General features: G+C 41.5%; 1 protein-coding gene and 1 pseudogene across 10 annotated transcripts in view; one reads left to right on the plus strand and one right to left on the minus strand.

The window, feature by feature from the left end:
- The window catches only part of LOC143691340 (maestro heat-like repeat-containing protein family member 1), a 180,858-nt gene continuing 154,588 nt past the window's right edge, over window positions 1–26,270 (minus strand). For 5 of the 10 annotated variants that reach the window (XM_077169664.1, XM_077169668.1, XM_077169667.1 and 2 more), the window contains 15 exons: window positions 25,928–26,063; window positions 25,364–25,461; window positions 24,663–24,812; window positions 23,432–23,586; window positions 23,032–23,167; window positions 22,127–22,365; window positions 21,127–21,264; window positions 20,815–20,962; window positions 20,279–20,419; window positions 19,749–19,922; window positions 9,826–9,984; window positions 9,326–9,448; window positions 8,158–8,263; window positions 6,936–7,001; window positions 1–647 (listed from right to left, as the gene is read on the minus strand). In XM_077169664.1, coding sequence (XP_077025779.1) covers window positions 283–647; window positions 6,936–7,001; window positions 8,158–8,263; window positions 9,326–9,448; window positions 9,826–9,984; window positions 19,749–19,922; window positions 20,279–20,419; window positions 20,815–20,962; window positions 21,127–21,264; window positions 22,127–22,365; window positions 23,032–23,167; window positions 23,432–23,586; window positions 24,663–24,812; window positions 25,364–25,461; window positions 25,928–26,063 — 2,334 coding nt within the window. In that variant the 3' untranslated portion in view covers window positions 1–282. Of the gene's footprint in view, window positions 648–2,249; window positions 2,342–3,417; window positions 3,654–6,935; window positions 7,002–8,157; window positions 8,264–9,325; window positions 9,449–9,825; window positions 9,985–19,748; window positions 19,923–20,278; window positions 20,420–20,814; window positions 20,963–21,126; window positions 21,265–22,126; window positions 22,366–23,031; window positions 23,168–23,431; window positions 23,587–24,662; window positions 24,813–25,363; window positions 25,462–25,927; window positions 26,064–26,270 lie in introns of those variants that run through there. The other 5 variants (XM_077169671.1, XM_077169666.1, XM_077169665.1 and 2 more) reach the window with 5 other exon arrangements.
- On the plus strand, window positions 2,667–3,297 carry LOC143689782 (GTP:AMP phosphotransferase AK3, mitochondrial pseudogene; annotated as a pseudogene).

A 26,270-nucleotide genomic window follows, 5' to 3' on the forward strand; every position in this document is an offset into this window, starting at 1 on the left:
AGAATGAGAAAAATAAGTTTTATTGACAAAAGGATATGCTGATGGATGACAGTCCCCTAGGGAGAAAAAGGACAAGAAACATACCGTGTCATAAAAAGTGAAAATTGCCTGCTTAGGTTTAATCCAAAGTAGCTCAGGCAGCTGAATGAAAGCCAAAAGAGATTACTGTGGAGTAGAGCCCTGACTTCTGAACAAACAACATGAAAAAGATTTCACCCCTAGTTCTAAATATTTGAGGTGAATCAGGAGTAACTTATGTTTTCAGACAGTTGCAACTTCTTTCTATATATTTTCAGTCCTTGATGGTTGTGAGCTTGCTGGCCTTTCAGGTAAATTACCTAACACAAGTGGAGTATTTTTCACTTTCCCCTGGTGCCAGGTGGACAATGAATTTACATGGAATTGGAGACAATTCCGGGGTTTCTTTTCCTTATAGTCATCAACTTCTTCTAGTTTGCCAATCTTGAAAAGTCGCTTCTTGCCTGCTGAGGTTTTGATGCCAGAGAATTTTAAGAAGTTACTGCTCAATCGGCTCAGCCTGGAACTATGGGAAGATTCAGGGTGAATATATGCTTCAATCTTTTTCAGGACAGTGTTGACCAAAGACTGGATCTGTTCCACAGGATCATTCCTCAGAGATTCAAGAACTGAAACAAGAAAGGACGTCAGCACAGATTCTGGTGGTTTCATTATTTTCTACTTTACAGGCCAGATCATTATCATATAATCTAATTCAGGGCAATTTTTGTCACTGTAATTGTAATCATTGTTTCGTTGCAGAAAAAATATTAAATATAAATTATTTTTTACAAAAGGAAATGAAGAAAAAAAAATCACTCATAACCCCATCCCCAGAGATAATACTGTTAATATTGTAGTCTCCATCCTTGCAGTATTTTTTAAAAATACGTAGAATGGACACAAATTTTTTTACAAAAGAATAACATTTTATCATTCCATAAAATATTCCTCTATACATATACTACCCCTTGTGTGATTTTATTACAATTTCTTTGATGAACCCCATTTGTGAATAATTAGATGTAATGTTTTTACTGTTATAAACAGTAATCATTCATTAATTCATTCAACAATATTTAAAGGAGTCTGCAGCAACCTTTCCTTTAACTTGCAGGAAAGGTTTCATATGACAAAGGGGAGAAATAGGGTAGCAGAGTAGCATGGTGCCTGTTTTTTTTTTTTTTTTCTTTTGCGTCACACACGTTGAAATTCACCCAACAATAAATAATAAGAAATAAAAACCATATTTAATAAATAAAAAAAGAAATAAAAACCATATTTATTGTGCACTTACTATCACGCGGCACTGAGCCAGGTGCTGGGATACAGTGGTGAACAAGAAAGACAAACTCCCCACCCTCAAGGAGTTACCATTCTTGGGAGAAAGGCAACATTTAAAAAGTGGACCCATATTAAATGCGAAGGAGGAAATGTGACGGAGTGGTGAGAGACGTAGTTGGGAAGAACTCCATTGACAGGCCGCTCCGGGACTGCCTCTCTGAGTTGGCATTTCTGCAAACATCCTCAGGGTAAGAGCCCACCGGAGAGCCTGCCCAGGAGCCTTCCCAGCAGTAGGGGGCGCCTGTTCTTGTAGAAAGTAGCCAGCATGGCAGAAGTTTCTAGCGTGTGGGGGCTGGAAAAATTGTTCTGGGGGCTAAGATTGGAAAGGTTGGCAGAATCCAGATGATGCAGGGCCTCGTGGACCAATGAAAGAGACCAAACTTTAACCCCAAGTGCAGTAGAAAATCGTTGAACGGCTTTAAGCAAAGGAGTAACATAATCTAATGTACAGGTTTTAAAGAGCATCCGTTTGCTGTATGGAGAATAGTACAGAGAGGAGTGGATATAGGGAGATGATGGTGTTGGGGGGAAAGTGGTCCAGCTAGGGGATGGTGGGAGCTTGGATTAGGGTGGGACAGAGGGGATGGAAACAGGAAATTCCTTAGCATGCAAAGGATAGGGAGAACAGGTGGAGTCTTGGAAAGACAGGCTCAACAAAATCAAAAGGGCCATCAAACCCAACTAAGTCTGCAGCAGTCATGCTGATCTCATCAAGTGTACTTGATAAAAGAGCTGGAATTAAGCTATAACAGAAAAGATGTTAATTATTTGAGGAAGCATTTCTTGACCATGAGGTTTATTAAGTATCAGATGAGTATGAGTGCAACTAGAATTACCTTCCCTGGGGAAAGTGTCATCCTCTCTAGGTAAGTTAGGTATTGTCCTACCTGGAGGCTGGGTGGGATGAGGAAGACAAGGTGAACTCTCAGAGACCTGGTAGATTGACGAGTCTTGGATCTCCATTCTAGATATAATTTCCCTGAACCCCACAGGGGGTGATTGGGATGGAAAGGGAGGGAAGCATTATTACAAACTAGAGACCTTAGTTGTAAAAACAAAGGGAAGGCAGCAGAGGTACAAAATGTCAGGGTCAGAACCGAAACCAGGGCTAGAGCCCTAAGTAGACAGGTACTACTGCCCAATTTGAGAAGCAAGCAACAAATTCATCTTTCTTTGACCATGGCTATAAATATATTTCCCACCTGCCACTCTTACTATCATCCCATGCCCCAGCCCAGAAGCCTGAATCAATTCAGCAAAAAAATGTATCATGGAACATCTTTGTGCCAAGCTAAGCATTTTTATTTAATACTTAAAACAACCTTTAATATAAGGATTATTTTCATCATGATACAGATGAAGAAACTGAGGTATGGAGTTTAAGTAACTTGCCCAAAGTCACAAGACAGCCAGGGTGTGAGCAATGGCCTGGCTGTTGAAATATCTCAGCCAGTGTAGCTGGCTGTTGGACAGTTTTCCAAGGACCCTTCCACAAGCCGAAGCCCTGGTCAGAATTTTTGGATAGACGTGATTAACCTGAACATACCCCTTGAGGTCATTAAACAACACCTCACTGCTTGCTGGATTCATCCATCCAGGGCGGTGTCTACAACATCGAATTCAACCCTCCCAAAACCGTGGGCCATGGTGATCTGACTAAAGAGCCTCTGGTTCAGTGTGTGGATGTTAGAGAGAGAGGGAAGGATTAGGAAGCCCCAAGGAACCAGTCCTGGAATATTACCAGAAAGAGGGGGTATTGGAAACATTCTCTGAAACAGAACCAATAAAATCTGACCCTATGTATATGCTTTCCTACAAACAAAAGTTCCACAAACAAACTAGAAAGCATCAGTTATTCCAGGAGGAAAAATGTGTATAATTAGTAAAATGATCAGAATCCTCCTCCTCCTTTCATTTAGAAGCTCCTTGTCCTAAGACTCTGGCATGTATGAATTCTTTGAAACCTAGTTTTATTTCCACTGATTTTATTCCAGATGCTAAGGATGAGCCAAATGAGTCAGATATTAAGATTTATTTTTTGAAATTGTCCGGTGTGTTTCAGCCAGTTATCCTCTATGACTGTGCAATTCAAAAACATCAGAGTTGTCTAAATTTAAAAAAATCTTTTAAGGCAAAATTAAAAGAGCAGGATTTCCAGGAAGATGGCAGAATAGGACAGGCTGAGTTCCCTGCTCCGTGGAACAACTAGAGAAATGACAGAAAAATGACTGGGACAATAGTTCCAGGGTGCAAGTGACCTGAGAGGGTCTTCTATAGTATAAAGGGAGGTCCTGGAAGAAAAAGCAGAGAAATTGGGGTGGAGAGAATGGAATGAGTTTAAATTCACCCTTTAAACTAAGAAACCTAAAAGCTGGCCATATACACTGTATTTATTTTGTCATTAAACATATGTTCAGTTTACACACAATTTTCATTTTGCTATAAAAATGAATCTAATAGCACCTAGGAAAATATTACTTTAATGTGACTCATTTTCTTTTCAAAGTACATGTGTACTGAAGGATATGATTTATGTCAGAAATTGACTTTATAAGAGATTGGATAAGCCCAATGTCAAATGAGTTTTCTTCAATGGGAAGTGCTATTAAAGCCTTAATATTTTCAGATGTTGAAAAAGGCAATAGTATAAAGTAACATGCATATAATGTATTGTTGGGCATATATATAACATATAGAAATTCATATATGTGTAATATATTTGCCAATGGCAGCATAAAGGTGTGCAAAGGAGCAAAGCTGTATTAAGCTAAGGAAATGACTACAGAAAGTAAAGTAATAATTATGACAATGTATCATTGGGTTTGTTATTAATTGATGTAATATATATATATATATAATACTATAGAAAAGAAGGAAAGAAAATAGAGCCATGTAAGATACAATGTTTCTATTTATCACTGGAAATAAGCTAGGATAAAAATGAAACTGATTATGATAAGTTAAGAGGTTTATAGTAAACCCCATGGGAACTACCAAAAAAAAAAAAAACCTCAAAAATGTAATAGTGAACAAATCACTAGAAAAATGTAAATGCTACATCATCGAATCATGAGAACCTTAAAGAAATAAAACTATTATAAAGAAAGCATGAACAACTGCTTGCCAATAATTTAGATAACTTGGATGAGATGGACAAATTCCTAAAAACACACAAACTACCAAAACTGATCCAAAAAGAAATAGACAATTGGAATCAACCATAACCAGTGAAGAGATTGAATTGGTGATTCAGAGAAGGAAAAAGAAAAAAACAAAAAATAACAAAGACTAGCCCAGGCCCAGATGGTTTCACGGCTGAAGACTACCAAACATTTAAAGAAAAATCAGTACCTAGGGCCACGGTGGCTCAACAGGTAAGAATGTTCGCCTGCCATGCCAGAGGACCTGAGTTCAGTTCCCGGTGCCTGCCCATGTAAAAAAAAACAAAAACAAAAACAAAACAAAACAAAAAAACAGAAAAGGAAGGAATACTTCCCAACTCATTTTACAAGACCAGTATTATCCAGATACAAAAAACATTATAAAGACATTACAAGAAAAGACAGAACAATATTTCTTATGAATACAGATGTAAAAATCCTCAAGAAAATACTAACAAACTAATCCAGCAACGTATAAAAAAGAATCATATGCCATGATCAAGCGGAATTTATCTCAAGCATGCAAAGATGGTTTAATATCCGAAAATCAATTTATGTAGTACCTAATATTTAAAAAAATAAAAATGCCAAATCAAATGATCAGTAGACACAGAAAAAGCATTTGACAAATCCAGCAACTTTTCCTGATAAAAACACTCAATAAAGTAGGATCAGAAGGAAACTTCCTCAACTTGATAAAGGGCATCGATGAAAAACATGCAACATCATGATTAATAGTGAATAACTGGATATTTTCCCACAAAGATCAGGAAAAAGAAAAAAGATGTTCTCCATTGCGATTTCTATTCAGTATTGTACTGGAGGCTCTAGCCAGAACAATTAGGCAAGAAAAAGAAATAAAAGGCATCCAGTTGGAAAGGAAGAAACAAATATCTACCTCTACTTACAGATGACATGATCTTCTACATAAACAAATCCTAAGGAGGCTACTAAAAAACTATTAGAATAAACATGGTTAGCAAGATTGCAGGATACAAGATCAATATACAAAAATCACTTATATGTCTATACATTTGCAGTATAAATGTGTAGTGTATATGCATAGTGTAAATGTATAGTACATACTGGGCATTTGCAGATTGTTCATTTGCAGAACAATCTGATATGAAATAAAGAAAACAACTCTATTTACTATAACACCAAAATAATGAAACAAAAATAAATTCAACCAAAAAGTACAAAACTTATCATTTGGAAACTACAAAATATCATTGAAAGAAAATCAAATAATTGGAAAAATGTCCCATATTCATGAACTGGAAGACAACATTCTTAAATGGCAATAATTCCCAAACTGGTCTACAGATTCAGTGCAACCCCTATCAGAATCCCAGCTGACTTCTTTTTGAAATTTGCAAGCTAATTCTAAAATGTATATGGAATTGCAAAGGAACCAGAATAGCCAACACAATCTAAAAGTAGGAGGACTCACTTACTTATTTCAAAGCTCACTACAAAGCAACAGTAATCAAGACACAAAAATACAGGTGCATGGAACAGAGGTAAGGGTCCAGAAATAACCCATTTGTTCTATGATCAACTGATTTTCGACAAGTGTGCCAAGACTATCCAATGGAGAAAGAACAGTTTTTTTCAACAAACGAAGCTGAAAGAATTCATAGATAAAGAGCACAAGCAACAAAAGAAAAATAGATAATTAGATCTTCACTGTACTTAAAAAAACGTATGTGTGCTTCAAAGGACACTATCAAGAAAGTAAAAGAAAAACCTACACAATGGAAGAAAATATTTGCAATTCATATACTGGATAAGGGTCTAGGATGAAGACTATATAAAGAACTCTTTCAACTCAATAATAAAAAATCAAAATAACCCAATTTTAAAAAGGCAAAAAGGCGAGGTGGTGGGATGTAAGGGTAGTTCAGTAGTAGAATCCTTGCTGCCATGCAGGAGACCCAGGCTCGGTTCTCAGCCCATGCACTTCCCAAAAAACAAACAAGTAAACAAAGAAAGAAAAACAAAACAAACAAAAATTCAACAAATGGCACTATAATAACGGGATATTCACATGGAAAAAGAATGAAATGTGACCCCCGCCACACAACATACAAAAAAAGGGGGAGAGGAGGAAAATCCTGCACGTCTTTTGGGAGGGAGGACCGTACGTCTCTTGAACACCACTGCAGCGTAAGTATCTGGGGCACATAATGTTCAGTGACTAGAATGTCAGCAGGTTTCTATCTAACTAGTAGGACAATGGATAAATTGCTTTCTTCTTCCTACTCTTCTCCTTTTCTACTTCTATGTAGTACATTTATAACAGGAAAAATAAACCTAACTTAAAATAATTAACCATTTCTTAAGGAATATCCCCATATCTTACCTGGCCCCCTGCATAACCCAGAACCCAGTTCCAAGGCCTGGACTCACCTTTCTGTAAGATGTCCACATCATCCTCATGTATCTGACTCAGGCTTAGCCTCTTAGCTGTTAATCCTAAAGGTAAGACAGATGTAAAGTCCTTCCACAATTCCTGGACCTTTGGCCCATCCCTCTCCCCAAGCCCAGTAGTGAACAAGGACCAGTTCCAGCAAGGAATGAATCTAGGAGGTGCCTTGCAGCCTAGATAATGGTGTCTAAGTAAAAGAGCAACTCTCAGAGCAGCTGTGAGCCAGAAATATATTGCTGGTAGGTGACAAATAGAGCATGAGCTGATGTTAAACTTCATGGGGTTCCTACACCAATTAGAAAGATGGGCGAATATTACCCAGGGTTGGCAAGTGTCTGGAGTATGGATATTCTCACACAGTACTGGTGAGAGGAAGAAAACGATTCAGCTATTTTAGAGGGCAGTTTGGCAATAAGCATAAAAATCCTTAACATTTTACATGCCCATTGGGCCCAGCAATTCCATTTAATTATCTTAACAAAATAATCATAATGGTGTATAGAGATTTAACCACTTGCGTCCCTGCTTATAAAAAAAGAACACAGTCTCAATGTTAAAAAATATGGAATGGTTAAATTCCATGAAATGGAATTAATATTATGCAGCCATTATAAATAAATGTTGAAGAATATGTAATGACATGAGACAGAAAGATGTCTTTTATGTCTTGCATTTTTGAAAATGCACATGTATGCATGTTGTATGTGTGTGTATATATATGTATGTGTGTCTAGTATATTTTTAGGAAAAGGACTCCAGAATATTAGCAGAGATTATATCCAAATGGTAGAATTGTTTCTAGTGATTTTTAATTTCTTCTTTTTTCCAATCTGAAATTTTCAAATTTTCTAACATTAACACATACTATTATTGCAATTAGAAACAAAAATGTTTTGGAAAATCCATAGGGTTCCAGTGAAAACTATACTTTTGTTCCCCATTCAGATGCAGATGGTTCTCTTCCATAAGTCCTGGCCACAGAAGGTTGAGGCAAAGAAACACAGCCTACTCTTCCTCCCCTGGCTTTCTAAAGCAGAATTTGAGGCCCAGTCACAGGGCAAACTCTCTAATCATGTCAAAGCTAGGAAAGGAGGTGACCTGCTTCTTATCACCATGGTCCCAGCTTAGCCCTTTAGCAGAAGGTCAACAGAGACACTCCTGCTGGAAGAAGGAGGGATGGGTCACCTGGAGGGCCAGCTTTACCTATGAAAGTGACTGAGGCTGCCCTTACGAAGGGCTGAGGGCTCTTCAGGAAGCCAAAGCTCTGGAACAGTAACTCCCCAACAAGCTGTGTTCTGCTGGTGCTCACCTGCAAAGCCAAAGAGGGTGGCACTTACCAGAGAGGTGGGGTCCTGGGAACTTTGTTGTATTACAGACCTCACAGCTGTGGCCCTCTCACCTGTCCACAGAAGCAGCATCTGTCCTCAACCTGCTTAAATTGCTTGAACCTGAAGACTCAGACACTTCAGCCTACACTACCCCACCCCTGGCAATAGTGTAGGCTCTGTAAGAAGTTCATAAAGAAACTTTTATTCCTTGGGATCAACTAGATAAGGCAGAAAACAACTGATATGGAGCCAAGAGACCCAAGTCTGAATACTGGCTCAGACACTTATCGGCTTCAATTTTCTCAACTGTAGAGTTGAAATAAAACCTGCCACTTCCCAACCCCTCCCTCATCCAAAAAAAAATAGAAAACCCACCCAATTTCCCTCATACAGTTGTAAGGCTCCAGTGAGATGTGAAAATGCTTTCTGAACTTTGACCTGTTAAGGGATTCATAAACTAGGATTACTGGGTTCTCATCCACACATTCTCATTTCCAATGACATAACTGGCCCAACATGTTGGATTCCTAACATGTGACTTATTTCTGATTTCTGAAGTTAAGATGCACCGAAATGTGGATCACTTAATGGCACTCCAGAACTCATGTCATTCTTAATCTCCTTGCTTAGCCTTTAATTTGTTACTTTTTTACAAGGGTTCCTGCTCTCTGGCTTTTCTTGACTTCACAGAAGCCATGATCTCAACACCATAACTATGTGCACAGTCCTGAAGGCTCCTGCCTACATCTCTTCCTACCAGCTCTAGCAAGAAGACCTCAGTCCTACTGCCATCTACTAGCCTGACATGACCTCCCTGGTCTCTGAAGGCAGAGATCGGGATCCTAGGAGGATCAAATATGGAAAGAAGCATGGATTGGCATCCCAAATGTGGGTTCTCAGAACTTGCTGATGATAAAGAATGAGAATCAAGGAATTAAAGGAATATATTCTCTGTTAGCCCTCCCTTCCTTGCCTACCTAGCCTACTGTTGAGTCTCTAGCATCAATATTGTGACCTGGCTTCCCCCAGAGACTCTCACTCACCAGGTGCTTGCATGTTTCTTCCAACACCTGGATATGATCGCTAAGGGTAGTATGCCGGAAGGTCTGTGTGAGCGACGACCAGCCAATCACATTAGTCCATTCAGTCAGGGCCCCTCCACAGGCCTATGGAATGGAGAAAAGGGAGTCCCCAAACCTTACTCCTATAACTCTTCAGAGCTAGGCCAGGAGGCTAAGTGAAGGATAATGAAACTAGTCCCCAAGGGGCTTGGTTGGGGTGTAGTGGCCAGGGTCAAGTGAAACAGGGGCCCTTATTCATGGTAAGGGACAAATATGGCTTCAAGAGCAGAAACATCAGGATGAGACAATGGCACCAAAGAGAAGGTAAAAGTGCTCAGAACCAACCCCAAAAGTTAGGTATAAAATGTACATCCAAGGGTGACAGCATGAAAAAACAATTAAAAAAAGAACCGAAGAGAAGGGGGCCTCGCAGAAAGGGAGGGGTGAAGGCCTGAGGCTGGCGGGACAGAGGTCATCAGTACCTTGACCACCTCAGTATTGTTGTCTTGAATGCTGAGCAACAGTGGGACTAGGAAAGTGTAGATCTCTCTTCGGACGGAGGGCCCAGGCTTGAATTTATCAATTCGACGTAGCATGTGGCCCAGGGCAGAGGTGGCCGAGATCCTCACCTGGTCCCTCTCCTGCCGTGAAGAGCAAAAGAGTGATGGGGAGGCTGTGGGTTCCCTCTGGCCCTGCCTGGCTGGCTTCCATCTCCCACATCTCATTTTCCATGTCAAAAGTACACTGATTGCGTTGTTTACATATGTAAAGACAACACAATTTGTGTATCTGAGTAATTCTTCCCTTTAGACCCCTAGAGCTAATCATCTTGTTAAGGCTTGGCACTAATGAAACCAAGGTCAGAGTTTCATTTTTGTCATGAGCCATATCTTCAGCTTATAATTTTATTGAAGAATGACAAATTTAAAAAGAATACATAACAGTTATCCTAGTGGTACTATAAATAAAATTGTTTAAAACTATTATTAGCTTGTGGTGATTAACAATGGTCACAAACAGCTAAACTTCGTACACTTTCAGGAGTATATTATATATTAATGCAACATATATTTATTGAGCACCTGTCGTGAGCTCAGCACAGTGCCAAATAATAGACAAAGTGTGACAAGACAGATAGTCCCTGCAAATGCCTGTAGGATATGGGAAACAGACATTTTAACATGTTGAATTAACACATTATTTTTTGCACAATGAGCACAATGGCTAAATTGATGATTCAGTGTCGGTGCTTTCATTTAAAAAACAAATGGAGGGGCAGTGCAATGGTGGCTCAGTGGCATAATTCTTGCCTGCCATGCTGGAGACCTGGGTTTGGTTCCTGGTGCCTGCCCATGTGAAAAAAAGAAAAAAGAAAAAAAACACAAATAGAAAACGTATCACATGCAGATTAGCTCAAGATGGGTCACTGAGCACTGCTCCAGCCATCACTTCTTGCTCCAGATTTCTAGAAGAAATTGTAGAGATAGATTTTTTTAAATCCATAATGACTCTAAAATATTAGAAAAGAGGATTAGGGTATCCCTGAAAGACAAACAGCAGATAGCACTGGCATTAACATAGAAACAACAGCCCAAAGTGTGGGCAAGAAAGAACTCTTGCAGAAGGTAGGGGTGCTTCCAAGGCTGCACCGTAAAAGAGAGCAGAAGAGGACTCTGGGCAACTTACATGGTGGTCCTTTGTGGTGTTGGAGTAGGAAGAGCCACACAGCTCAATTTCTCCCTGCACCCTGCTCTCCTAACATCCCCCTTACAAGTGGCAAGCAGCAGACACATGTACCTCCCAAACTGAGCAGGCCATGTGAGTGTTAAGCATAGGGAGCTATGACAGTGCCTTGAGTGTTTGGATATCACCCAAGAAGATTAGGGAGCCCTATACTCAAAAGACTGGCTACTGGCATATCCAGCTGTCCACAGATTTCTTGATAAGTACCCCCTTCCTCACCATTACTAAAGTCAGGCTGCAGTAATAGGCATAGCTTTCATGGAGGGCCAGCAGATAATCTCTAATCAAAAATTGCTACCAACAATCACCAAACATCTCAGAAAATCAGCAGCACAAAAGAGAGGAAGCACATTCAAGAAACAAATGAAAAACTCAGCATTCGTGTACACAGTTAATAATACAATCTGAACAAAACTTTAAAGACAGTACAACCAAACCCTTAGAAATGTTTTTAAAGATATTGAATACAATTTTTTAAATGCTTAGAAATTCAAACTTTGAAACCATAAATGAATGAATGAATGAAAGCAGGCAAAGATAGGGCAGTATTCACTTGCAATAATGTAATAGCTATTGAGATATCACACCATAAACCAAAAGAAAAAAAATAAAAAGCATGTGCTTCATAAAAACAATTAAAGTGCAAGGGATGGGTTGAGTAGCAGCTAACAGTGAGTTAGTAGGAGGAAAATCAGTCCAGGAATTCTTCCAAAGTGGATTATAAAAGAACAAAGAAATGGAAAGAAAAGTTAAGAAATATGGAAGATAAATCCAAAGACGTTCCAAAAGAATAGAACAGAAAGGAGAGAAAGGAGGGCATGCTAAACAAAATAACAGAAGACAATTTTACAAGTGACAAAGTCACAGAGGATAAAATTAGAGAGCTTAAGTAAACTGCAAAAGGTCATATGACCATATGATTAGTAAGGCAGCTCATGGAACAGGATCTTCTGTCCTCTGCTTCGGTGCTCTTTTCATGTCACTAGGCTCCCACTGTACAGATGATGACAATTTAATATCTCTTAATTACACTATAAATTCTGAGTTTCACTTCCAGGAATATGGTAGCCTAGATAACCTACAATCTTCTCACTACAAACAACTTCAGTGCTAGATAAATTATTTTAAAAAAATTTTTTTTCAAATATGTAGCTGAGCTTTCAAGAAAATAAGGAAAATTCCCAAGGGCCCAAAATGAAGAGATTGTTGATGCTTTGGCTACCTTGGGGAGAAAGGAGGTTACTGGTCTCAAGAAACCTCGGGGCAAGGGTTTTCATATATACCTTTATCCTCAGCCTGCATGCCTGTCGGCCAGAAACCCAGACATGAGCACTGAGGCACAGACAGAGAGAGCCCCTAGAGAAGCCCCCCACTCGTGGCTCAAGGAGTCAGATAGGGAATTCAAATGCTCAAAGAGTGGAGAAATCCCCCAATTCTTTTTCTTTTCTCCATCCTTCAATGTTGCAGCCCCCAAGCAGGCCCCAACAGGTGCATAGAGGAGCCAAAACTCAGAGACGGAGGTTTTGGGGTATGGCATGTACGAGTTCTTTTTATTTTTTTATGATTTCTTTTTCTGGAGTGATGCAAATGTTTTTAAAATGATCACGGTGAAGAATACACAACTATGTGATAATATTGTGAGCCATTGATTGTATGATATGGTTGGGCTGTACATGTGTGGATGTTTCTCAATAAAAATATAAATACTAAAAAAGAGGGGAAAATGCACAATAGAATACCATACAATATTTAAATATCCAATAAAGAGTTTTAAAAATAAATAGATGAATAAACAAATAAATAAATAAAGCAAGCCCGAGTTTTCTGGCCAGAACACCAGAAAAAGGGAGCCCCAGGGAGCTATAAAGTACTAGGGAGGCTGAGGAGAGGAAGACGCCCAGGAAATGATCCTATAAAGTATTTTATGAATTCCTGGGATCGCCCAAGCTGTGGATGCCTAAAGCTGGCCCTAACCAGCATAACAGAAACTTTGAGCACTAACCTACAAGATAGACAACTGTGCTGGTCCCAGACTGACCACTGAGTGCCACAACTCCAGAATAGCGAAGGCATTGATCTTGGAATTGACATTGAATCACAACTCATAAAAGGCTAGTCAGAAATTACAGCCTGAATTTAAGCAGGGCAATTATATGCTAAAATGAAATGTATAGGATTTAAATAAGACCTAGAGTCTCATAACATAATATTATTAATGCCCATGTACAACTCAAAATTACTCAGAATGCAAAGAAGCAGGAAAATCTCAGCTCACATGAGAAAAGATAATCGATATGCCAACAAGAGTACAGATGTTGAAACTATCTGATAAAACCTTTAAAGTAATTATTTTATAAAATGTTCCAAAAAGCAACGAGAAACACTCTGGAAATGAATACAAAACTAAAAAGTCTTAGGAAAGAGATAGAAGGCATAAAGAAGAACTACAGAAAATTTTAGAACCAAGAAGTACAAAATTGGATAGACTCAGTAGCAGAGTGTAGATGTCAGAGGAAAGAGTCAGTGAACATGAAGACAGATCAATAAAAATTATCCAATATGAATGTTGTGGGTTGAATTGTGTCCCCCAAAAATATACGTTGAAGCTTTTAACTCCAGTACTTCAGAATGTGACCTTATTTGGAAATAAGGTTGTTACAGATAGAATTGGTTAAGACAAGATGATCCTGGAGTGGGGTGGGCCCTTCATCCAATATGACAGGTGTCCTTACAAGAAGAGACAGCCACACAAAGGGAGAAGGCCACGTAAAGACGGGGGCAGAGACTGAAGTGCTGCGGCTGCAAACCAAGGAGCAGCAAGAATTACCAGCAAACCACCAGAAGCCAGAAGAGGCAAGGAAGGGTTCTCCCCTATAAGTATCATAGGAACAGGGCCCTGTAGACACCTCGATTTCAGACTTCTACCCTCCAGACCTGTGAGACAATAAATTTCTGTTGTTTTAAGCCACCGAGTCCACGGTGTTTTGTTACGACAGCCCCAAGAAATGAAGACACTGAACAACAGAGTGAAAAATGACTGAAGATGAACACAACTTCAGGATCTATGGGACAATAAAAGATCTAACATTTGTGTCATTGGAGTCCCAGAAAGAGAGGAGAAAGAATGTGGTTCTGAAAAAAATGCTTGAAGAAATAATGGCTAGAAATATTCCAAGTTTGGCGACAAATTTAGAGATCCAAGAAGCTCAGCAAAGCCCAAGTAGGTTAAACCCAAAGAAATTCATGCCCAGACACTTCATAAACTACTGAAAATTAGAGAACTATGACTGGGCAGAGTAAAGACATTTTCAAAGACTGAAACTGCTTGCTACTAACAGACCCTCACCGAAGGAAATATTATAAGAAGGGGGAAAATGAATCTAGAAGGGAGGAAAGAGCCACAGGAAGGAAAGGTGAGCAAAGAAACTTGCAAGCATATGGGAAACATAAGTATTGACTAAAGAATTATGATGGTTATTATGATATAAAGGCTAAATTTGAGAATTGAAAAAGAAGGTGGGAGATCAGCACACGGCAGGGCCCCATACCCCAGACCCTTGCATCTGCACAGTCACATCCTCCCTGCTGGGGCGTGCCCACGCTCACAGGTACCAACGTAGCATCACCAACCTGCGCCTATACCTGCGCTGCAATGCATCAGCGCTCTGTTATACCCCACCCCATGCCCTGCACCCTGCTCCACATCCATCCTGCAAACACAAGGCTTTAGACCACTGAAGGAAATCAACTTCCAAAGTAAACCAATCAAGATATTTACATGCCATGAAAGCAAGAGAAGATCACTAAGCATATCACAATGCAGACAGATACAGCCCTGCCTAATGACTAAATTAAAACACCAGAGACACAGACGTTGGAATAACTAATCAAAGATGTTCATACAACTCTACTAAATAAAATAAATGGCTAATGACATAAAGGAGATCAAGAAGACACTAGAAGAACATAAAGAGGAATTTGAAAGAATAAATAGAAAAATAGCAGATATCACAGAGATTAAAGATGCTGTAGAGCAAATAAAAAACATACTAGAGACACACAACAGCAGATTTGAAGAGGCAGAAGAAGGAATGAGTAAACTAAGGGACAGGACAACTGATTTCAAGCACTCAAAACAGCAAATGGCAAAAAAGATGGAAAAGTTTGAATTGGACCTCAGGGAAATGATGGACAAAACAAAGCGCACAAATATAAGAATCACTGGTGTCCCAGAAGGAGAAGAGAGGAGCAAAGGGCTAGGAAGAGTAGTTGAGGATACAATGGGGGGAAACTTCCCAACCCTTATAAAGGGTATAAAGGTACAAGTCAAAGAAGCTCTATGAACTCCAAATAGAACAAATCCAAATAAGCCTTCCCCAAGACACATAGTAATCAATCTGTCAAATATTAACGAGAAGCAGAAAATCCTGAAAATGGCAAGAGAAAAACAATCTTCTACATACAAGGGAAACCACATAAGACTAAATTCAGACGACTCAACTGGTGCTATGGAGGCGAGAAGGCAGTGATATGATATATTTAAGACCCTGAAAGAGAAAAACTTCCAGCAAAGAATTCTGTAACCAGCCAAATTGTCCTTCAAAACTGAGGGAGAGATTAAAATTTTCACAGACAAACAAATCCTGAAATAATTTGTCAACAAGAAATTAGCCTACAAGAAATACTAAAGGGAGTTCTGCCAGTTGGAAAAAAAAAAGATAGGAGGGGGAGGCCTGGAGGAGGGCACAGAACTGAAGATACCAGTAAGGGTAACTTAAAGGGTAAAAAGAGGAAGAGGGAAAAGAATATATAGATCTGACAAATAAAATCCAAAAGATAAGATGGTAGATTCAAGAAATGCCTTATTAGTAATGGACTAAACTTAGCAATTAAAAGATACAGATTGGCAGAAAGGAGTAAGAAATATAATCCAGCTATATGCTGTTTACAAGAGACTCATCTTAGACACAAGGATACAAATAGATTGAAAGTGAAAAGATGTTCCACGCAAGTTGTAATCAAAAGAAAGCAGGAGTAGCTATACTAATAGCAGACAAAATAGAATTTAAATGTAAAGACATCATAAGAGACAAAGAGGGACACTGCATATTAATTAAAGGAACAATTCACCAAGAAGATATAATAATCATAAATGTTTATGCTCCCAATCAAGGAGCTCCAAAGTACATGAGACAGACATTGGCAAAACTGAAGGGAGTGATAGATGTTTCAACAATAGTAGGAGACTTCAATATACCACTCTCCTCTATAGATAGAACAACCAGACAGTGGATCAACAAGGAAATAGAGAAGTTAAACAACTTAATAAATGAATTAGATCTAACAGACATATATAGGTCTTTACACCCCAAAACAGCAGGATATACATTCTTCTCTAGTGCTCATGGAACGTTCTCCAGGATATGCTGGGGCACAAAACAGGTCTTTAGAAATTTAAAAACATTGAAATTATTCAAATCACTTTCTCTGATCACAATGGAATAAAGCTGGATCTCAAAAACCACCAAAGAATGAGAACATTCACAAATATATGGAGATTAAACAACATACTCTTAACCAATGGGTCAAAGAAGAAATTGCGAGAGAAATCAGCAGCTATCTGGAGATGAATGAGAATGAGAATACAACATATCAGAACTTATGGGATGTGGCAAAGGCTGTGCTGAGAGGGGAATTTATTGCCCTAAATGCCTATATTAAAAAAATAATAAAGGGGGGTGTGAAGGTAGTTCAATGGTAGAATTCTCGCCTTCCATATGGGAGACCTGAGTTTGATTCCTGGCCATGCGCTTTCCAAAAAACAATCAATGAAGCCAACAAAAACAAACAATTCAAGAGGATGTGGAGAAAGAGGCACACTTATCCACTGTTGGTGGAAATGTCAAATGGTACAACCACTGTGGAAGGCAGTTTGGTGGTTCCTCAAAAAGCTAAATATGGAATTGCCATATGACCCGGCAACACCATTGCTAGGTATTTACTCAGAGGACGTGAGGGCAAGGACACAAACAGACATTTGTACACCAATGTTTATAGCAGCATTATTTACAATTGCCAAGAGATGGAAACAGCCGAAATGTACCTCAACAGATGAGTAGATAAACAAACTGTGGTATATACATGCAATGGAATATTATGCAGCTGTAAGACAGAATAAAATTATGAAGTATGTAACAACATGGATGGACCTTAAGAACATATTGCTGAGTGAGATTAGGCAGAAGCAAAAGGACAAATGCTGTGTCTCACTGATATGAACTGACATTAGTGAATGAACTTGAGAATTTCGTTGGTAACAGAGACCATCAGGAGATAGAAATAGGATAAGATATTGGGTAATTGGAGCTGAAGGGATACAGATTGTGCAACAGGACTGAATGTAAAAATTCAGAAATGGACAGCACAATACTACCTAACCGTAATACAATTATGTTAGAATGAAGCTGAATGTGAGAATGATGAGGGAGGAAGGCTGGGGGCACAAATGAAAGCAGAAAGAAAGATAGACGATAAAGATTGAGATGGTATAATCTAGGAATGCCTAGAGTGTATAATGATAGTGACTAAATATACAAATTTCAAAAATGTTTTTGCATGAGGAAGAACAAAGGAATGTCATTACTGCAGGTAATAATAGAAAATAGACAGTAATTCATATTTTAAAATTTCAACTTATGTGTGAGACTAAAGCAAAAAATATTTATTTGGTACAAAATTTATATTTTGACTAGAGCATTTCCTAATATAACTTATGTAGATAGTTTGATTGAACACCATAAGTACTTGGAATCTCAGGTAGGACATGAGATTTTGTTGGGTTGTCCAGAGTGATGCCCCGATGAATCCCAGAGTGATTTGATCACTGAGTGGAAAAGTATTTGCAAAGCCCCCTTCGGGGAATGGTGAGAACGGGGAGAAATTCAACTTTCCCAAGTTGAATTCTTGATATTCTCACAAGCAGTGTGGGCAACCAAAGCTATAGACTGAGCCCCCAGTCTTGGGGTTTGTTCATATGAAACTTAACCCCACAAAGGATAGGTCAAGTCTACTTAAAATTTAGGCCTAAGAGTCAACCCCAAGAGAGCCTCTTTTGTTGCTCAGATGTGGCCTCTCTCTCCAGGCAACACAACAAGCAATCTCACCACCCTCCCCCTGTCTACGTGGGATGTGACTCCCAGGGGTGTGGACCTTCCTGGCAATGTGGGACAGAAATCCTAGAATGAGCTGAGACTCAGCATCAAGGGATTGAGAAAAACCCTAGAATGAGCTGAGACTTAGCATCAAGGGATTGAGAAAACCTTCTTGACCAAAAGGGGGAAGAGTGAAATGAGACAAAATGTCAATGTCTGAAAGATTCCAGAGTTGAGAGGTTATCCTGGAGGTTATTCCTATGCATTAAGTAGATATCATCTTGTTATTCAAGATGTAATGGAGAGGCTGGAGGAAACTGCCTGAAAATGTAGAACTGTGTTCCAGTAGCCATGTTTCTTGAGGATGATTGAATAATGATACAGCTTTCACAATGCGACTGTGTGATTGTGAAAACCTTATGTCTGATGCTCCTTTTATCTACCTTGTCAACAAACGAGTAGAACACATGGAATAAAAATAAATAATAGGGGGAACAAATGCTAAAATAAATTTAGTTTGAAATGCTAGTGATCAATGAAAGCGAGGAGTAAGGGGTATCATAGGTATAATCTTTTTTTTCTTTTGTTTTCATTTTATTTCTTTTTCTATTGTCTTTTTATTTCTTTTTCTGAATTGATGCAAATGTTTTAAGAAATGATGAATATGCAACTAAGTGATGACATTGTGAATTACTGATCATATATTTTGATGTTTTAAAAAAATAAAAAATAAATAAAAAAAGAGACTGTGGAAAACTAAAAGGGGAATGTGTAAGGAAGAACTATGGAGGAATTTGCTTAACAATTATAACACTTGAAGTCCTTTTAGAGAAGAAATGAAAAAACAAAAGAACAATAACAAGGGAATTTACCAAATTAGTCTTTTTAAAAGGTGATGGGAAATTTTGCTTTCATGTTTTCTTTCAAAAAGAATTAAAACAGAAACGATGCTGTTAAAAAAAAATGAGAAAGCTATAAATGCCAGAATAGGTGTACTACAGGTATGTGTGGTGGTAACACCATGCCCCTTCCAGCTCTAAAAATCTACAATCTGTAAGGAGGATGAGATCTTGAGTACACTGGTACTGGTCTGGGAAATTCAAATTTCTGAGTCTTTGGGTTCTTGCCCCACAGTCCTAGCATTCTAAGACCCTTGTATTGTTTGGGAGGAGGGTGGAGTCATTAGTTCTCTTCTCACTCTTCACTAAGAGTTAGAACCAATGTCATATCAACACATCACCTCTTTTCCCAGTGGCCCCCTGAGGGGACTTCCGGTGAGAGATTAAGACAATGAAAGTGTGCTGCACATGCATGAAAGTGGTTAGACATTTGGGACATGGCTTAGGCACTACTTCAAGTAGCCAGGTATCCTTTTCTCTGCCCCTTCAGTTTCTTCAGCTTCAACCACAGTCTCTTAGTCCTATCATAATGCCTCTAGTTCAGCTTCCGCGGTTCATCTTCAGCCCCAGCCCACAGTGGTCCCAACTCATCCCAGGGATTCAGGCCCATACATCGTTGATGAGTGGACGCAGTTGCTTGGAGATGCCACAGAAGACCACCTTAATGTCCTGTCCCTGTCCGTGGCAGATGATGTTTCGCAGACTCTTCACTGCCTGCACGGTCACTCGCACCTCGTCCTTCAGGAAGACTTGCAAGAGTGGAACCAGGCTCTTAAGAATCTCTGACTATTTGGAAGAAGGCAGAAATCACTCACCACCCTGCAGATCACTCAGCACTCTGGGGAGAGGGGTCTGATAGGTGATAGGCGGTGCCTGAGAGAAACTGAGCATGGCGAATCTGGGGGCTGGACACACGAAGGAAGTAAAAGACTGGTGCTCAGGAGGTTTGAAGAGACTCATGAGAACAAGTCTATACAGTCCTAGAAACTGGATGTTGTAAAGCCTTGGGGTGGGGAGCTAGGGAATATACTAAGGCCCAGATGACTAAGAGACCCAAGAGAAGTAGAGTAAATGGTTCATCAGTGAACACTTAATACACATTCGGCCCTCACCTTCCCTGCACTGCCCCTCCCCACTCTTACTTGTCCTGGGTGTAGTGCCAGGTTACTGATTCCTCGAAGCCCGACTTCATTCATGATGAGGTTGGGTTCCTTGATCCACTTGATTAGATTTCCCAGAAAGTCTTGCCCCAAGGTCTGAGCCACTGATCGGTGCCAGAGGAGCTGTAGGGGCAAGGAAGATTATGGCTATGGATGGAGAAAAGGTCATGGGTACCCAAGTCCCCACCGCAGTCTTCCTTTAGGCCCCCCACACAGGTAAGAACTGTGCCCCATTGAGAACAGTGGTAAATCTGCACACCTGGAGTGGAGACTAAAGGTAAGGAGTTGGGTTGTAACACTGAGAAGGCTTGAATTTTTATCCAGGTGCTGGAATCCATGGATCATTCTGGGAAGACTAGAGTCACTATCCCCTCCCTAGGGTTTCCCTGACTCTTATAACCCTAGGATGGACATTTTAGATTACTTCATACTATTTTTTCTTTTCTTCTTTCTGGGACAAGTTCCTCTGCTACAAGAAATGATTGACTAGGGCTGCTGAGCACTCTTGAGGCATTCACCTGTGCATAGAAGGTCCTGGCCAGGATCTTCTGATGATCATCCAAGCTGTAGAGCAGGTTCCTGACATGGTTCAGGATTCGATGCAGAATGTAGGGTTCACAGTTCTTCACAATGCCACTGGGATGGGATATAGGAGGCCAGGGGTTGCTGGGGGAAAGTGGGAATCAGGAGACCAGAGGGAATCAGGAGATCAGAGAGCTGGGAGGTAGGGAAGGGAGGGTTGAAGGCGTCTATATTTGAGGGCTGGGACTTGGGAGATTTGGGGTCAGGCAGCTAGAGTGTTTCCAGGGGTGCCAGAGAAATGGTCCTACCTTGTCAGCTCCATGATCCCTATGTAGTAAAACTTGGGGCAGGACAGAAGGTCCCAGCAGCGATGCTCGTTTGCATAGGACACCACTTTATTATACTCAGCAGCCAATATCACCAGCTTCACTGCCTCCAGGGCACAGCTGAAGGTCACCACCATTGAGTTTGTGAGAAGAAAAGGATAGAAGGATGGGCACAGCATTACACCCTCGTTTGCACCCCTATGCTGGCAAACCAGGAGATAATGCCCCATTCTGTTAGCTGCGTTCTGCTTTTCTGCTAACAACAAGCCATGGCTCTATGGAACCCAGGTCTGAGTGCACATCCACTTGCCCCTTCAACCTGACCCTTGTACAACCACAGAATCCCCTGCAAGGACAAAATTTGGTTTCCAAATTCTGGTCTCAGAGGTACAAAAGCAGAATTAGGATCTCTATTCACCTTTATACCCATCAAATCAGAATCTCTCTGCTTGATTGATTTTATTTGTTTTCATTTTCATAGAAGATTGCAGTTGAATAAAGTGATCTGAGGTTAAAAAAATAAGAATATTGGTGATCACTTATTTGAAAGTCCAACCTCCATTTTACAGACAAGGACACTGAATTCCAGCAGTGACATACACAAGATGACACAAAGACAAAGCAGGACCAGAGGCCAGACTGATTGAAATGCCAAAATTGCAACTGAGAGAAGGACATGGACATGATCCTGTCCTTGTCATTGACCTTCTAATTGACCTTCTTTGTGTCTGGAGTCATGAACATGGATACAAGCAGGTGTGTGAGTCAGCATACAGCTGTGTGCACTACAAAGATTAGCAAAAAAACTATCATCATGAAAAAGTGAAAATATCCTAGAGCACAGTGCTGCGGCACCCACACCTGCATCCTATCCCTCCTCTTCCACTGTTCTCTTTCTCAGCATCCCCCTACAGCATGTAGTTGTCCAGGGACCTCAAGAATTGATTAATTTTGTTACTCTATCACCTGGAGATAGGCTTACCTAGTGGGGTCAAAGGGCTTGCTCTTGCTGCCTGGGACCCCCTCCTTACTGTATACCACCATCTTCTGGGGAGCATTCTGCTCAGTCACCCAGTAGAGATGACACAGCACAGATATCAGCAGCCGGGGGTAGAGTTCCTGGACAGCCTCTTGGCACAGGGACCCTGACAGCATCTCACACAAGGCACACGTCACCTGGGAGAGGACACAATGGAACGGGGGAAGCAGTATTGACTGAGCCTGGGAAAAGACAGAAAGCAACTCCAGGATCCCTCACTGAAAGACAGAGGCTGGAGTCCCCACCACAGTCCTTCCCTGTCACTGCCTGAAGGGCACAGTACACTCTAATTCAAGCTCGTGAGACATACCCAGAGACTGAAAACCCACAGCTCATCCCTAGGGAAGCGAGAAGGCCACACAAACATGTAAACTGCTTTCTCTTCTACTCCCCTGACATCAAAAATGAAAAGGGCATTGATTCTAAATCTTCAGCAGAGAGTGCTTTTTGGTGTACTTTATGTACCACAATTCCAGGCCACCAAATCTCCTTTTCCATCCTCCTTGCCACACACCCGACTCCTTCTTTTATAGAAAAATGAGTGCCAGTACCAGAATTGGGAGTTAGAGAAAGCTGATTAACTGCACATCAATTTCCTTGTCCATAAGACATAAAATTGATATCTGCCCTTGCTACATCATGCAGTTCTTGGGTATAAAAGTGCAAAAAAAAAAAAGAGATTAAAGTGCCCATCTAATGTACAGGGTAACTATGATTCTAGTGTTAACCCAATCCCCTTGGTCCCTCCTCAAAGCTTGCTCCCACCCCTCAGATACTCTTGATCTTCAGCTCTGGCCCCAAATTCCCAGAATGCTAAGTTCTCGGGACCCCTCCTCCCTGGTACTGACCGCCACAGGCTGGGAGGCCATTTCCTGGGATTCCAGTGTGGGGTGGTACTTTTCCAGGATGCCGATGAGCAGCTGCAGGACTTTGAGTGTGGTCTCTCGCTGGGTGCCAAAAGCCCTCCACAGGGCCAGATTGGTTCTGCAGGACCCAGGAACAGCTAAGGTCATAGACCCTGTGAGCATGCTCCCTAGGGCTAGTCTGATCTCTGGCCCATGAAAAGCCAGTTCTCAGGGGCTAGAGGGAATAAGACCAAGAGGAATTGGCCAGAGTTGGAGATGAAACTTGATTTGGACGAGGCCAGGGAGAGAAAGATACAGTATTCCCAGGCAGTGGTTTCTATGCTGGGCATGGGGTGGGTAGGGGGAAGGTTGAATGGGCTGGAGGACTGCTCCTGAGTGGCACCTATTCCATGGCAGAGGCCTGTTGAGCAGCATGGGCACCACAATTTCGGAGTTGTTGCCTGCCAGCGAGCACATGGCCTGCAGGGTCTCCTCCTTAGTGCTGGGCTCCAGCTGTGAGTTGAGCCGCTCAAGGATACCCTCCACAACTTCCTCGATCTACAAGGCAGAGCCAGAAGAAGCCTCAGTAACTTGTTCTCTGCTTCCTTTCCCTCCACTGCTCTCCTGACAACTCCCTACACCCAGGGGGCTGAGCTGCAATCCTGCCAGTGACTCCTCTATCAAGCCAAATTCTGAAGTGTCAGAAGCCAGACCCGTGGGGGCCATGGAAGGAACTCCAGAAGTTGGTGCCAAGGTTTCCTGCTCAAATGCCTTCCCACAACCCAAAAGTCTAGAGAGGAGTTCTTGGGCCAATCAGTAGGCATAGCACCCTCCGGGAGTGAAGAAAAAAGCCCTGGGGACAACTCAGGTCTTCTCTCCACTGGGATCAGCTTTCAATTCCTGAAACTACAGGGTCAGTTGGCATTGGATGCAGAGTACTTTAGGCTCTGCCTTCCCTGGGAAGTCCATTTAGGTGAAGTACCATTTCTGGTACCTGAGCCAGGCAAGTTACATAAATGAGTGAAGGTAATGAGTATTGGGGGATTCACATGGAGTGGGAGGATACAGAGAGTCCATGTCCCATGGGAAAAGGAAAATGACCACTCAGAGAGTTGTCCTAGGTGATCCCATTTAAAATTTTTTCCAGTGAAGTAGGAAATGTCAATTTTTATGCCAACTTTCCCATTTTTCATGTTAGCCTAAATTTAAAGCAAAAAACCAAAAAAAACTACCCAAAGGTCAGAGTCATTCCACAAGCTTGCTGGTTTGCTACCCACAGCCTTACCTTTCCCAGAGGTCTAAGCCCCCTGACACCCAGGGAAGCAGGGTGAGTCCCCCCAACAATGTTTCCTTGGGCTCTGGCTACTAGACCCTCCAACTACCTACACCCATGCTCATGGCTGTTGTCAACTAAGGAGCCAACCCTTAAAAGAGGAGGCATTGCAGTTATGAGCTCAGGTCTGCAAACCTCAGAGCTCAGGAGAACCACAGAGGAAGGCTAGCACAACCTGCATGTTAGAAGTGAGTAAGTCAAGGTCAACAGAGGAGAAGGAACTTGCCCAGGCAACCGCCTACCTACCACTGGTTAGTAATAGACCCAAGGCTCCTGGGCTGTTGTCACAACTACACTCTACCTTTATCATGTCCCTGCCCCGTTCTTTCATGACAGCACTCATCAGCTGGGCTGCAGCCAGGGACACCTTGGCCCTGCTGTCGGTCAAGCCTTCCATGGCTGTCAGCACCAGGGTGCTGACCTGGATCTGGGTGAAGTACTCTGCAAACGCCTGTAACGGGGTGGGATCAATTGGACATGCCCAGGTTCCTTCCCACCACCCCCAATCCCACCTGAGTAAGCCTGTGTCAGTCTTCCCGGTTAGGGCAGAGGACAGAGAGCATCTCTGGGGAGCCTACATTTGTCCTAGGCCTGGGCTGTCTGCTTCACTCCTAGAGGACACTTGAAATGGGAACAGATGGGAGGAAAGAACACTGATTCCAGGCGTCAGAGGAGAGCTGGGAGAGAAGGGCATGGGCTAACATCCTTCGTGACATCTCTGAGGCCTGGATTGAGTCTACACATGACTTATGAAGAATGATTAGCATGAAACAAATGCTCCTGGGGGAACGGGTGATAGGAAAGGATTAGGACTCATGCTATTCAAGGGGGAGCATGTGGCAGCTTCCTGGACTATGACTTCATCAGGCAGGATGTGACAAAGAAAACTGGCATGTCTTGCTATGGAGGGGGAAGAGATTTGGGATGGAAGAGTTCCACCCAAGGAGACTATAATCTTGAGGCCCTGGCTCTCCCCTCTTTCTCTCTGGCCCTACTTCTCACCTTGGCAATCTCGAAGGTGTTATTATAGAACACATTGGCACTGTAGACTTCACTCTTGCCCTCTTCTTCCCACAAGCCCTGTTTTTTCCTTCCCATCTCTGAAACAAAGACAATGATCCCATCTCTCAGATGTAGAAGGTTTCTTAGGCTCCCCTTTCCCACTTCCAGCAACCCTGTCCAAATCCAACACACCTGCTGAACTAAGCCCACTGGAGGAGATGTGCATCCCATAGGGTTAGGAATAGAGGAATGGACAGAAAGATAAGGAATGGTAAGATAATGTAGAAGGAGCTCCTACTTTGCCTGCCCCAGAGTGGAAAAAGAATTGGGCAAGAGTGTGGGGCTTAGCCAGAATGCAAGAAACAATTCAAAAGAGCTGTTTCCTGAGTCTGGTTTTTGTCCTATGAGGCTGTCAGTAGATGTCTGGGGGCAGGTTCCTCAATAGAAATGAGATGCTCAGGTGACTTTTTAGCTTTCACTTTTTTGGAATGGATGAAATGGGAGGGGATAGCCAGGCCTAAGTGCGAGGTTGGAGAGAGAGTGAGGAGAGAGGTTTCTCCATACTCTTTTGCAGCAGGAGGATGCAGTAGAGGTTGTAGACAGCCTGGGAAGACAGGAAGCAGATGTTGTCCACTGGGTCCTGGCAGCGTATGGCCAGGAGCCTTACCAGGCGTCCCAGCCGGGTGAACTCAATTTCTTTCTGGGGAGGAAAGTTGGAAGTCACATGTTATTCCAGCCATTCCCTTAGACTGTATTATCACAGGAAAAGAATGAGGAGGGGTTACATGTGTCAGAGGCATGCAGGGTGGTACTGGGTAAGGTTAATGAGAATGGAATTGTGCAGGTGAGTTGTGGACTGTAAAGGACATATGGGATCAGAGTTTGGGATTGACCTCAGTGAGTATTT

The sequence above is a fragment of the Tamandua tetradactyla genome, chromosome 7 (assembly GCF_023851605.1).
Source record: "Tamandua tetradactyla isolate mTamTet1 chromosome 7, mTamTet1.pri, whole genome shotgun sequence".
Taxonomy (NCBI): domain Eukaryota; kingdom Metazoa; phylum Chordata; class Mammalia; order Pilosa; family Myrmecophagidae; genus Tamandua; species Tamandua tetradactyla.